This window comes from Eucyclogobius newberryi, unplaced genomic scaffold (assembly GCF_026437365.1).
Source record: "Eucyclogobius newberryi isolate DKJ021-1_F unplaced genomic scaffold, fEucNew1.0.hap1 SCAF_11, whole genome shotgun sequence".
Lineage (NCBI taxonomy): Eukaryota > Metazoa > Chordata > Actinopteri > Gobiiformes > Gobiidae > Eucyclogobius > Eucyclogobius newberryi.
The window spans coordinates 8,439,318-8,453,227 of NW_027315735.1; the positions used below are offsets into that span (position 1 = coordinate 8,439,318).

Consider the following 13,910-nt stretch of genomic DNA (forward strand, 5'->3'; position numbering starts at 1 on the left):
ACATGTGACAAAAGAGACAGCAGAGAGGCGAAGGTAATCTCGCCTAATCCATGTTCCAACAGATCAACGTACACGACTGTGTATACCGGTAAAGAGAAAATAGAGGGAAGAAAATTAGTGATCAACTTGATGGAAGGTTATAATGTGTAATGTGAAATGTATAATTGACATGACAGTAGCTGAAGAAACGCAATGGCATATTGTTGCCACTGTTGTTTGCACTACCTAAGAGTGCCTTTTTTATCTGCTACAACATAACTACATGCAATGTTAATGAGATTATGAATTGAGATGGGAAATGTACCAGTTCATATGTGTCATAGGTGTGACCGAAGCGAGCAGCGGAAGAAGGTCTCTTAAGAAACCAAGCGAGGACGTATGGTGGTGTGGGGACACAGTGCTGAGAGGGCACTTGGAAGCCAAAGGGACTAGGACGTTGTGCCTATGTATCTCTTTTGTGGAAAGCCATAGTCATAACAAAGACTAGCATCACCCAGAGCCATACCGCAAGGTCAAGGTCGAGAGGTTAGTGGACAATCTGGTCCCAGTAGCACCTGATACTACGTATTTGATTCTATTGGGGTGTCCAGAGAGGTCCCTGACGAGTCAAACTGACTGACCAGAGAGCAGCGGGTTTAAGAGCTTTCCGCTTGTACTTCTATATTTCCTATCACACCGCACAAAATCATAGACAGAATAAATTGTCTGTTTGTCAAATTACAGAGATTGACCAATCTGACTCAAAATTTAGGACAGTAAGGCAGTAGACATGTTGTGGGCCGAGAGAAAAAGAGTTTGTTCAATGTTTGAGAACTGTGCTTAACTTTTTGAGTGTAAAAGTGTCATTTTAACACCTATATGAAAGACATGTTGAAAACTGAAAAGAGTAATATGTTTGGCATATGAGACAGTAGACTAATGCTTTGATAAACAGGAGGGAAATGTGATAAAATGTAAATATGATTATATTTCTGTGATGTATTTTATCTGCATAATAGTGATATATTATCTGCATCATTAGTCTAAGAGAAAAACAGCATGTGACACTGTATTTGTGAAGGTATCGTAAAGATGGGCCAAAGAATGTTGCCCCAGGGCGTGCAACAGCCGAGGGGAGTTTGGGTAATGTTTACCCAAACTTTATCTCTAGGAAAAATACCAACTGTTGTAAAAGACAAGTGCCTTGATGTGAAGCTGACCAATGAGAAATGTGACCCGCCTATCCCATAATATCTAATAAAACCAACCTGCATGAGGAAAAAACGGTGTGAGACGCAGGAGGGTCACCAGGCTGCTTACAACAGCCTGGCTGACGCAGCCCGGCGTTTTCTTCCATGCATGCCATACAAACGTCTAATATTTCTGTGTCGTTTCATATTCTAAGTTGAATTGTGTTCTCTGTGTGTTAAGGAATAGCATTGGTGTACGTCTCATTCCATGACAAAGACGTTCCCAACAGACCCTCACAATGCGCTTGGGTCTGCCAAGTCTGTCCGGCTTCCTCCTCCGCCAGCGGATCCAACTCACCACCAGGTGGTGATTGGTTGACAGCTCTGCTCCTCTCTTCACCCGAGTGTCCAAGAGGCGCGGCCGGAGGTCAGATGACACGACAACAAAGTTGATAATTGACCTACGGCTTAGGGTGTCCTGGTGCCACGTGCACTGAAGACACCCTTGTGCTTGAACATGGTGTTCGTTATGGACAATCCGTGGCTAGCACAGAAGTCCAATAACTGAACACCGCTCAAGTTCAGATCGGGGAAGCCGTTCTTCCCGATCACCCCTCTCCAGGTGTCACTGTCATTGCCCACGTGGGCGTTGAAGTTCCCCAGCAGAACAACGGAGTCCCCGGTCGGTGCACTGTCCAGTACCCCTCCCAAGGACTCCAAGAAGGCCGGGTACTCTGCACTGCTGTTCGGCCCGTAGGCCGACACAACAGTGAGAGCCCTGTCCCCCACCCGAAGGCGTAGGGACCCTCTCGTCCACCGGGGTGAACTCCAACATGTGGCGGCTGAGCTGCGGGGATATAAGCAAGCCCACACCAGCCCGCCGCCTCTCCCCACGGGCAACATCAGAGAAGTGGAGCGTCCAGCCCCAGGAGATGGGTTCCAGAGCCCAAACTGTGCGTGGAGGTGAGGCCGACTATATCTAGTCGATACCGCGCAACCTCCCGCACAAGCTCAGGCTCTTTCGACCTTTCGGCTATTTTGAACTCCTGAACGTTAACGGATACCATTTTTTTTCGACCAAGATCAGTGAAAAATTAGTTTTTGGGTGTCTAAATTTGTTTTTAATAATAATCAAAATACATTACGGCAATAAGGGCCTTTTTCATCATAGACTGTAAAAACATACCTTAAGTCAGGACAAGTAAAACTTTATATTATGGCCCCAACCTAAAAGTCGGCCACACCTCATACTTTACCTTTTTCCACCTTGGATTTTTAGTCAAAAGGCTTGAAAATTTGTCAAAATGAATTACATCCATGTGCAATTTAGAGTTAATTATTTATCATTAAACATTTGAATGAAGTGAAAAAACTTTGACAGAGAGAATTTGGCACAGACCTTCTTCTTACCATTCTAATAGAAAAAGCCAATCATGGCATACCTCTCTATCTGCAAGCATGTTACCGTGGCAACCTGACAAATATTGTCATTGACTTACATGCGTTTTGGTTTACAAGCATTTTAATTTTTTATTGTATATTAATGATTTACCCAATGCTTCAGTGAAACTTTTTTAAATCTTATTTGCAGATGATACAAGTGTAGTTTACTCCCACAAGGACTTGAATATTCTGCCTTCTTTGTATTTACATTAAAAATGTCCACACAGCAAATCCCCTCTAATGTTTGCCCCTATATGCTGAATGACACGACCTTCCAAACCAGAATTTTGTTAGTTTTTGATATATTATTCAAATGGGTCTCTTGTGAATATCTAATGTATATTCTTTCTTTACTCATGTTGGTTATCAACAATTAATCAATTAATTGGGTTCAATATGCCGTTGACATTAAAGGATGTCACTTGGCTTTAAACTCTATGGTAGAACACAACATCTAAACATAGGAAATACAAAAACAGGAAACAAATAAAAGGATAACATAGAAAACAAAAGGGTTGGGTCATGCTGAAAACATGCATCGAACCCTAACCTTTTCATAGTTTGTTTAATTCAACTTTGCTTTAAAGCGCAAACTATGGCCAATTCTTATCAAACTTCCGTATGATTAGTAACTTGATCACAATTTGAAAATGCCCAGAAATCTAAACATGAGTGGAATGGAAGAGCTGAACAATAAGTTGTGATCACATTTAAGAATAAAAGAGGTTTTGCCTACAAGAGTGTTTTAATTAAGTGTTTTTTGTTTTAAAGCTTTCTATAAGTTATGTTACTTTTACTTCTGTACCTACTTGCTTTGCAACAAGGAAATTTCCCCATTGTGTGGACAAATAAAGGCTTATCTTATCACAACATTATAGAGTTTGAGCTGGAACAGGTGGTGTCATATTCAATCCCAAAGATGTGATCGTTGTCAGTTGAAAGGACTTTATTAAGATTAATATGGAAAATGTGTGGAGCCAACCTCAAACAATATTTGTAGAGCAACAGACATTAATATATCAAGTCTATTTTACTATTGGTCTTTGGGTTAGACTAAAACTTTATGGTATATTTAATGTGGGTAAGGATGATAATCTTGACCCTCCCGAACAAGTCAAATGCAGATTTTTTTTTTAACCCAGTTCCACTCTGTAGTCCACCCCCTTTTGGGAACACAAAGTAGTGTTACTTTCTCTTGAGATATGTAAATGGCCACTTCACTGTAATCAGCTTTAGGACTGGCAGACTCACCAGTATGTGGTTTTTCCTCTGGGATGCAAAGAGGGACAGGACACCTGGAATAGCCATGATCTGGAAAGTTAGAAAAGATATTTGAAATATGTGCCATTTTTCATTAGTACCTACTTGGCTCTACTCTATTCGGCTTTGAGCTTGTGGCCCCACTCAGCACTGATTGCATGAATTCCATTACAACTGGTGGTACAAGTGGTGCTGTGAACTATATATCAGCATAATATATAAAATCATAAATATCAGCAATACCAGTGGCGGGCCGTGGGTCTGGGGCTTGGGCCTTCAGTACACAGTCCCACCCGAATTAATCCACCTCTTATTACCATATTACCATCATTATAATGCCATGGCTCTAGACACTATACATTTAGACAGAAACGCAGTTCAATCAGGCGTTTCCTCACCTTGTCCTGTCGGTGTCCGCGCGTTCTCCACGCGGTTCCCCGCACGTTCTCCGTGCCGATGTCCCCGCGTTCTCCATGCCGTTCCCCGCGCCGTTCTCCGTGTAATCTCCCCGCCGGTGTCCGCGCGTTCTCCGCGCCGTTCTCCACGCTGATGTCCCTGCGTTCTCCATGCTGTTCTCCGCGCCGTTCTCCATGCAATCGCCACGCCAGTGTCCGCACGTTCTCCGCGCCGTTCTCCGCGCGTTCTCCACGCCAATGTCCCCGCGTTCTCCATGCTGTTCTCCGCACCGTTCTCCGCGCCGTTCTTCGTGCAATCTCCATGCCGGTGTTTGTGCGTTGTCCGCTCGTTCTCCGCGCCGTTCTCCGCTCGTTCTCCACGCCGGTGTCCGCACGTTTTCCGCCGTTCTCCGTGCCAGTGTCCGCGCTTTCTCTGCGCCAATGTCTGCGATGTCCAAACTTTGAAAGTAGGGAACGAACCCGCCTGTAACAGGCTTTGCAGCGTTGGTATCGGACGACCTCTCCTTACAATGTCTAATTTTTCTTGAAAAGTTCGTCTTGAGAAAGGCATTATAATTATATCCTCGACCAAATTGATATCTTTTCCTCCTTTCACCATTGTGGGTCGAAAAAACAGCTTAGTAGTACACGGATTAATGCGTCTGTCAAATCCAGTTTCCTCGTTCTGAGGTTCTGCAGACCCCGCCCGTAGGACCTGCTTCTCAATATTGGTGATCCAATCAAAAGATGTGCACATGATGCACCTGCTAGATGGCTCCTGAGCAACAGCAGCAGACGTACAAGAGCCAACTCTGAAGCTGATTGGTTGACACATCATTTTCATTTCCATTCACTTTAAGCTACAAGCACCAGCACTGTTGAGGTCTGAAGGCCTCGGCAGATTTTAGATCCCTGGCAACACATGATGGCTGAATATGATTGGATCAAATATCTAACATAAAGACCAGCCCTCCACATCTCAACCTGGGGCAGAAGCAGTGCAACCAAGAGGAAAGTCATGAAATGAAGAGTATAACTCTTACGCTGGAGATTAATGTAATAAATAGTTGTGGGAAAACAATATTTTCCCACAAATATTTATTATACATTATTATATATATATATATTTAAATTATATTCTGATTATGTTTAGGCTAGCAGAGAAGGCCTTGCTGGCCCTCACGGCCCACCACTGAGCAATACTGTTACAGCAACTGCCAATAAATCAGAGTGAAGCAGACGGAATTACAGACACAGAAGAGTTATACAAACAGAATAGCAAACAGGACAAATAAATGTTATCTCTTGTGAAGCTTAAAGGCGGTATGGACGATTTTTCGGCAATTTGAGAACGCAGGCGGAAGTGCGCATGCGCACTCCCCCGTGCGGACTGATACAACACACACGTGCGTTGGTTTATTAGCGCAACGGAGCGCATCGCATCGCTCGTCTCCCGTAGATTTCTGTCCACTTCTGAGTCAGCTCGAACTGTCTTTCTCAGTCTTCATTTTGCCCCGTACACTGAGGGAACTATACTATGATAGATCCATGCGCTTAGGCACGCGGAAACGTGGGGACGAACCGCACACGGCTGCAGGTGAGCGGTAGGTGCGTTTTATGATTGATACGTGGCAGGACAAATGATTTATCCAAGCCACGAGGAAATACGATACAAAATTTACTGAAAAAAGTCGTCCATACCACCTTTAAGTCAAAGTACCACAGCCAGGAGAGTTACCATAGAGAAAGTTAGTCATGGATAAAACAGACTAAAGCACAAATGTGCTAAAAGTCATGAATTACATGGCGCCATGAACTGAATGAACGGCACTTAATTATGTTTGTGCCAAGCGCCTAAAAGACACACAGGCAAATGTGCGCAGAAACATTATTTAATTCTGTACATATTTAGCACTGATTTAGACTAAACATGAATAAAGACGATGGCAATAGGCCTATTCCATCTAGGAATAACCTACATAGCCTATTTAAATATCATTCCCCTTCTATAAATCTGTGCGCATTGATATAAATGAATTCCAAGTATCCTTGTCAAATCCTGCACTGTTGTGAACAATCAAAAAATTTGATAGCATACATCAGACTGATAACGTAACATTTCAGCAATCTAGAAATCAGATAATGGTCAGATTTGTGGTGTGCTGTCCCAGCTTTTTGAGTAATGGCAATAGGACTGACAAAAAAACGGAGACAGGTATACAATTATTAATATTATCAATCATAAATATTTTATGACCTCAACATTGGGAAACAATGTAATTGAGAGCAATACACATGGTATCTTTATGGTTTCATCTAGCTTAGACAAGCAATTTTATTTTGAGACAGACACCATTTTGTAATTATGAGTTCAATTTTTGTTGCTTTTATACTAGTGAAATTGGTTAACATGTATTTAATAAAACAAACAAAAATACCTAAATATAGTTAAACAGTAAATCATTCGGCGTAATCCCTCATTCGTCCAGACGTGTTCTGTGGTAGAAAATTAGACAGCTGGACACTCAAAACTCTAGATTATTAAATATTTTTCTACAATTATTAAATAGTTCACATTTGAAAAGTTGCCAGGATGGACATCTTGTGTCAAAGGAGACATATATTTTTTCTAGGTAATTTACTTATTACTAAACTAGCTACAAACATAATTAGATTGTCATCAATTTGTTCATTGTAAACCGCAGGTTTCGATCTAGAATTGCTTGATAACTGAAAGGTCCATTGGCTTCCTGTTCAAAACAGAACTGATAAGCCACTCCGATTTCACGAAATTTCCCATGTAACTGCATCAAGTATCAAACATACAAGTTGGTAAGCCTCACCAGCCCGCCCCATACGGGAGTCCTGGTGGTGCTCAACAGGGTGTCCTTCCTAAAGACCATGTCCATAACCCCGCAGATCACACACAGTCCCGCAGAGGCAATCTGCAGCACGCCCAGCACCAGCACTCTCCCCTGGGGGAGCATCAGGTATCGATATCGGTCCATTTTCACAGGAATAATCCCATGCGTCAGGAGCGAAAACTAAACAACCGTCCAAACTTTACCATAGCATTACACCTCTATTCCGTTGGTCAAGTTTGGTCACCTCTGTTTTCTATTAGCATTCAAAAAAATGGTTAAAATGGTTTCACATCAGAGCTGTGGCAAGGTTCACGAGGTTTCAGAAAGTTCATTATTAACCAGAGCTGAGCAGGTGAGACTGACGACTGATTTGTCCCTCAATTTGACCGGGCAGGCTCGCAGCAGCCTGAGCAGGCGAAGGCTACAAGTATAATCCCACAGAATGAACTGGCAGGTGCAGTTTGAACATTGTATTATATTTGTTGTACTGTTTCATGTGGACTATGGAGGATTAACATGACTTAATTAGAATTTAATATACACAAGTATGAATGTAGAAAATAATAAATAAAAAAATAATAATACAACGATAAATTAATAAAATGATCACATTAATAAATAAATGACCATTGGTATAAACCCTACATTTTTATCTTAAAAAAAACATTTCATTTAGGCATTTATTCATGCATTTATATAAAAAAAATATATATCATCTCTTCACATTACTTTGTTTCTATTGTTGCATTTCTTATTTCTTTACATTTTATTTGTATTAATTTCCATATTCATTCATTTCCACTTTTAAATTTGTATTTATGCTTCAATACATTCATATGTATTTCTGCTTTTCAATGTTCCTGCATATATATTTTAAATTTTTTACCTTCCCATATATTTATTTATTTCTTCTTTTTCTGTGTCGATATATGCTGATTGGGTGAGCAAGGTTGACCTCTTTTGTACAAATATACCAAAAATCGCAATGTACAGAAAATGTACAGTAGCTGAATGGTAGGCACTCTGATCCGAAGGTAGACTCTGGTAGAGCGGTCAGATCCACTGGCCCGCAGGTTGGCAATGCGATCACAGCTGCCTCAGGTGAATACTGCTGTTGTGTCCATGGGCAAGGCCTGACTCGCCCCCGGTGTCTGCGAACACTGGTCGGCTGGTTCGCTGATGTAAAAGCGATTTGAGTGCCTTGATGATAGATATATATATATATATATATATATATATATATATATATATATATATATATATATATATGGCCGCGGCTCTCCAGCCACGGCGCGGTAAAATGGCCGCACAGTTTCAGGGACCTCAGCACTTCCCTTATAGCCTCATGGCTAACCCTAACCCCAACCCCAACCCCAACAACAACAACCCCAACAACAACAACAATAATAATAAATATTTTATTTGTATAGCGCTTTTCAGGGACCCAAAGACGCTGGACACTTATTCAAAAAAGGGGGGTATTTACAGACAGGCGGGGACAGCACGTACAATACACAATAATGAACAGATAAAATAAACAAGACAGGAGAGGTAGAAAGAAAATGATGGGGATGTAACGGGGGGGGGGGGGGGGGGGGGTAGAAATGTAGACAGTGGGGTAGAGGAGGCTAGGGGTAGGGGAGGTCATAGGCTTGGGTGAAGAGGTATGTTTTTAGGCGGGATTTAAATGTGAGTGAGGGAGTGTGGCAGACAGTTTGGAGGGAGTTCCAGAGTCGGGGTGCTGCTCGGGAGAACGCTCTGTCACCAAAGGTTTTGAGTTGGGATGTTGGTGCAGTCAGGGTGAGAGTGGAGGAGGAGCGGAGGGCTCGGGAGGGGCGGTGGGGGATGAGGAGGTCAGACAGGTAGGGGGGGGCTAGGTGGTGGAGAGCTTTGAAGGTGAGGAGGAGTATTTTGAAGTTAATGCGCTGCTTGATGGAGAGCCAATGGAGAGAGCGGAGAATGGGAGTGATGTGATCACGGGACCGGGTGTGGGTGAGGAGGCGGGCAGCGGAGTTTTGGACCATTTGGAGTCTATGGAGGGAATGGGAGGAGATGCCAGTGAGGCGGGAGTTGCAGTAGTCGAGGCGGGAGGAGATGAAGGCATGGATGAGGGATTCCGCAGCGGGGACGGTGAGGCAGTGTCTGATTTTGGCGATGCGGCGGAGGTGGAAATATGAGGTCTTGACGATGTGGCTGACATGGGGAGTGAAGGAGAGGGTGGGGTCCATGATGACACCGAGATTGCGTACCAGGATGGAGAGGGTGATGGTCGAGGTATCGATGGTGAGTGAAAAGGGACCAGTTTTATCGAGAGTGGATTTGGTGCCAATGAGGAGGAGCTCTGTTTTGTCACTGTTCAGTTTGAGGAAGTTGTGAGTGAGCCATGTTTTTACTGTAGAGATGCAGGTTTCGATGTGGCTGAGGGGAGGGTTTTGGGTGGATTTGGTGGTGACATATATCTGGGTGTCGTCAGCGTAGCAGTGGAAGTCCAGGTTGAGTTGGCGGAGGATGTGACCAAGGGGGAAGAGGTAGCAGATGAAGAGGAGGGGGCCGAGGACTGAGCCCTGGGGGACCCCTGTGTTACTGGGGAGAGGGTGGATGAGTGACCGGAGAGGGAGATGAACTGTTGCCTGTTGGTGAGGTAGGATGTGAGCCAGTCAAGTGCAGGGCCCTCAACACCTAACCCTAACCTTAACCTTAACCCTAACCTTAACCCTAACCCTAACCTTAACCTTAACCCGGCGTGGTCTAAAACGGCGCTAAAACGCGATCAAATAGCGCAGCAGTTTCAGCGGCGCGCCGCGGCTCTGCAGACACACAATATATATACTATTTTACCATTTAACAAAGTTCAAGTTTTCATAAATGTGACCAGCCGTGGTTAAACATTTATTGTCATTTGTCGATAAACAGAATTCACAGGTGATTCAGTGCAACACAAACAACAAAACATTGAACACTGAGCACTAAACGGCATGATATGTACATAATGAAATATAAGGTATAAAGTTATGTAGCGCAATAGGAAGTGGTGATATGCACATAATAAAAATGTATTAATCCAAGAGTCCAATTACATCAGAGCTCACATCCACATCCTCATATTCGTCAGTGCACTCTTCTGCAGTTCAAGTAACACCCCCAAAAGTCCGACAGAGAAAGCTGAAAACTAGCGATCTTTCACGGCTTAATGTATGCTTTTAATGCTGCCAATACAGTTATGTGATACATGGACTGGCTACTTCATGACTCCAACTTGCACATTCTGCAAAAAAAAACGAAAATTACACATTTAAAAATAAAAAAAACCTTCATTTGTCTTTTTCTCCGTTTCGTTGAGGCCGACTCGTGGCGGTTTTTAGGGTGGCGAGTCACATATATATACGTTTCAAACTTCGTCTTTTAAGCAAATTCACTTCACACAGCCAATAAACCCTAACTTCGCACTGCAAGCCAAAAACCTGGCAGACAGTCCATGGCGCTGGCACGGGTCGAACGGCATTAAGTGTGACTGGTGTGTTCCTGTGTTGTGTGATTTTTATGGTTGTGGTGCGTAGAGTAGTCACGGGACACAGTTCAACTTTTGGAGGCACTCTCCGTTTATTCTGGTCAACATAAAAAACAGGTCCAGCCCAAACTCTTCCCCACACGGAGTTATCAAAAGGGCGTAAACATACCTGGTCAAGATAAAAACTGGGAAAATAAACATGTGCCACTACACCGTAGATCCAGCCCAAACTACAAAGAAGATGATAACAATCAATCAATCAATCATTATATAACACATAAAACACGAGGGATGACTCACCTATTCCCCACATGGAGTTATCAAAAGGGTAGAGGAAGTCACCACCCTCAAATTTATACCAGTGCACCAGGGGGAACACACAAATAAGTAGGGACTGGAGGACCAAGACAGCACAGTAAATCAAATACCAGGTATATAAACACAATATTAAATAAAAATAATTACGGTTTTGTGTAATTATAATACAATAATATATGGACTCATGTAAAAAATGATATTATGACCCCACCTTAAATCATGCAGGAAGTCATTATATACGGGATTGACAAAAGTGCACCCGGTCCAAGTTTCTTAAACATTTTTAATTGGAAAATGTGAATAGAGCATTTTGGGAAAAATGTCCAAGCTGAACGTAATTATAGGCAAATTATGTTGCTATCTCATAAAATGGCACTCTACACCCTACCTATATATATATATATATATATATATATATATATATATATATATATATATATATATATATATATATATATATATATATATATATATATATATATATATATATATATATATATATATATATACATACATATATATATATACACACATATATACATACATATATATGTACATACATACATATATATATATATATATACACATACATATATATGTATTGACACCCATTTCATAACTTGAGACACGCGTTTTATAACCTTTCCTGTGTAAAGTCTAAGGTGCATTAAAAGAAGGAGGACATTTTGCAAGTGTCTCTACTTGGGACAGAGATGCTGTCCTAAGGAAACCACCTCTCGTTGGTCCTCCCAGCCTGAGTGTGTTTCGGTGCATGTAGACTGTCCCTACTATACCGTGGTGCTTGTATTTTCAGGAGCCATCCATCCATCCATTTTCTGCAGCTTTATCCGGGGCCGGGTTGCGGGCGCAGCAGTCTGAGCAGGGACTCCCAGACTTTCCCCTCCGCAGACACTTCCTCCAACTCCTCCGGGGGGATCCCGAGGCGTTCCCAGGCCAGCCGAGAGACATAGTCTCTCCAGCGTGTCCTGGGTCTTCCCCGGGGCCTCTTCCTGGTGGGACATGCCTGAAACACCTCCCGAGGGAGGCGCCCAGGAGGCATCCGGAACAGATGCCCGAGCCACCTCAGCTGACTCCTCTCGACGTGGAGGAGCAGCGGCTCTACTCCGAGCTTCCCCCGTGTGGCCGAGCTCCTCACCTTATCTCTAAGGGAGCGCCCAGCCACCCGGCGGAGGAAACTCATTTCGACCGCTTGTATCCGCGATCTTGTTCTTTCGGTCATTACCCAAAGCTCATGACCATAGGTGAGGGTAGGAACGTAGACCGACCGGTAAATTGAGAGCTTTGCCTTTCGACTCAGCTCCTCCTTCACCACAACGGTCCGATGCAGCGACTGCGTCACAGCAGCCGCTGCACCGATACGCCTGTCGATCTCACGCTCCATTCTTCCCTCACTCGTGAACAAGACCCCGAGATACTTGAACTCCTCCACTTGGGGCAAGGACTCCCCAAGGATCCAGATATTTTAATTTCCCTGTATTTTCCAAAAGTCTCTACAATGCAGGCATTATACATTCTTTGTGTTTATAGAACTTAAACACAACAATGACACAGTATGCACCAATGAACTTTATTTTCCACATACGTTATAAAAACTTTTATACTTCAAAGACAATTTAGGTTGGTGTCCACTCCATTATTTGAACATTTGTATTAATTTTTTTGATATTTTAAAAAAAATTGTGAAATATACATTAGTATATAGCATAATTTGACTTGTAGATACTAGTGAGTTCTTGCATAGTTTTCCATAGTAATTGTTCCATCTCAATTTGATTTATTTATTTAGAAAAGGGACGATTCAATTTTCCTGTCTCAATTACACTAGCCTCTGAAGTACCTCAGACTTGAGGTACAGATGAGTCCACACGAGTCCCAAGCTCCTAATGAATATTTAACTGTACATCTTTTGCTTAAATTGGCTTTTGCATTGTCATGTGCTCTCATTTGCTGTGGATTCTTTCCCATTTGTGTCCATTGCTGTAATTTGCTCTTAAACTGTCCACATTTGTGTGGCCTGCACTCTTATTGGCTGTTGGTTTGTTGAAAGTGTTGTAGTGCCTGTTTGTACCAGTCAGGAGCTTCTGGAGCACTTTTTTCCAACGGCTCCTGGTCATAATCGTAGGAGACCGTCAGCTCCTCATCTTTGTGCACTGGCCTGAGAGTTTGGATGCACTTGATGGGTCCAAAACGAGGGTGAACATACCTGCACACACAAAAAACAACACACGACCACATTTTTTAAATTATAATTATTCCGTTTTATTTTTTTGAGCATTTAAACATGTGTTGTATCCTCATCATACACATATCTGGAGTTTCCTTTGCATCCCCTCCAGCAACTTTCTGAAAGCCCTTTCCTTGGTCCTGGTTCCCTTCGCACTTGTCTTCTCACTTGTTTCCTCCCTCCCCTTTTCGAGTCTAACTTTTAAACTTGCTCCGCTACTGACCGCTCATTTGGCGATATAAAGCATATCTGAAGAATATGCGAAGAGAATGCATGTGCATTCGCTTCTTTTTCACTTGGATCCCACCGAGAAGTAACGTGAGTGCATCTTGTTCCTGAAATGCCTCACTCACCACAGTGAAGCACCACTTCTACACCGTCCCACTGCAGACTGGTGACTGACCTGCCCCGTCTGCGCAGCTTAGGGAGAGAAGAGCAGCATATTTGTCTTGTTTCCTCCTCACACAGTTGCGCCAATATGTAATGTATATTCTCTGGGACTAGCCATAATATTGTGGCCATCACTAGTGTAGGATTTTAGGTAGTTAATGTTCATATTCATATTTAAAAAGGGGCACCATCTGAAGCTTGTTCAGCAAAAACATTAATACCTACTAATTTTCTGAAAAGGGAGTACTCGATTCATTGACTGAAAAGATCAATAAAAAGGGTCTATAAACCAGGACAATTTTGTGCGGTTTAATAAAT

At 42.7% G+C, this 13,910-nt stretch overlaps 2 protein-coding genes across 6 annotated transcripts in view; both read right to left on the bottom strand.

Annotated features, from left to right (window-relative positions):
* LOC140346749 (uncharacterized) overlaps window positions 1-7,405 on the bottom strand; it is a 44,169-nt gene extending 36,764 nt beyond the window's left edge. For all 3 annotated transcript variants that reach the window (XM_072432953.1, XM_072432945.1, XM_072432938.1), the window contains exons 1-2: window positions 7,111-7,405; window positions 3,864-3,923 (exon numbers count right to left, since the gene is read on the bottom strand). In XM_072432953.1, the coding sequence (XP_072289054.1) occupies window positions 3,864-3,923; window positions 7,111-7,275 (225 nt within the window). In that variant the 5' untranslated portion in view covers window positions 7,276-7,405. The remainder of the gene's footprint in view (window positions 1-3,863; window positions 3,924-7,110) is intronic.
* A 5,530-nt stretch (window positions 7,406-12,935) lies between these two features.
* The window catches only part of setd7 (SET domain containing 7, histone lysine methyltransferase), a 42,934-nt gene continuing 41,959 nt past the window's right edge, over window positions 12,936-13,910 (bottom strand). For all 3 annotated transcript variants that reach the window (XM_072435404.1, XM_072435396.1, XM_072435389.1), the window contains one exon: window positions 12,936-13,181. In XM_072435404.1, the coding sequence (XP_072291505.1) occupies window positions 13,108-13,181 (74 nt within the window). In that variant the 3' untranslated portion in view covers window positions 12,936-13,107. The remainder of the gene's footprint in view (window positions 13,182-13,910) is intronic.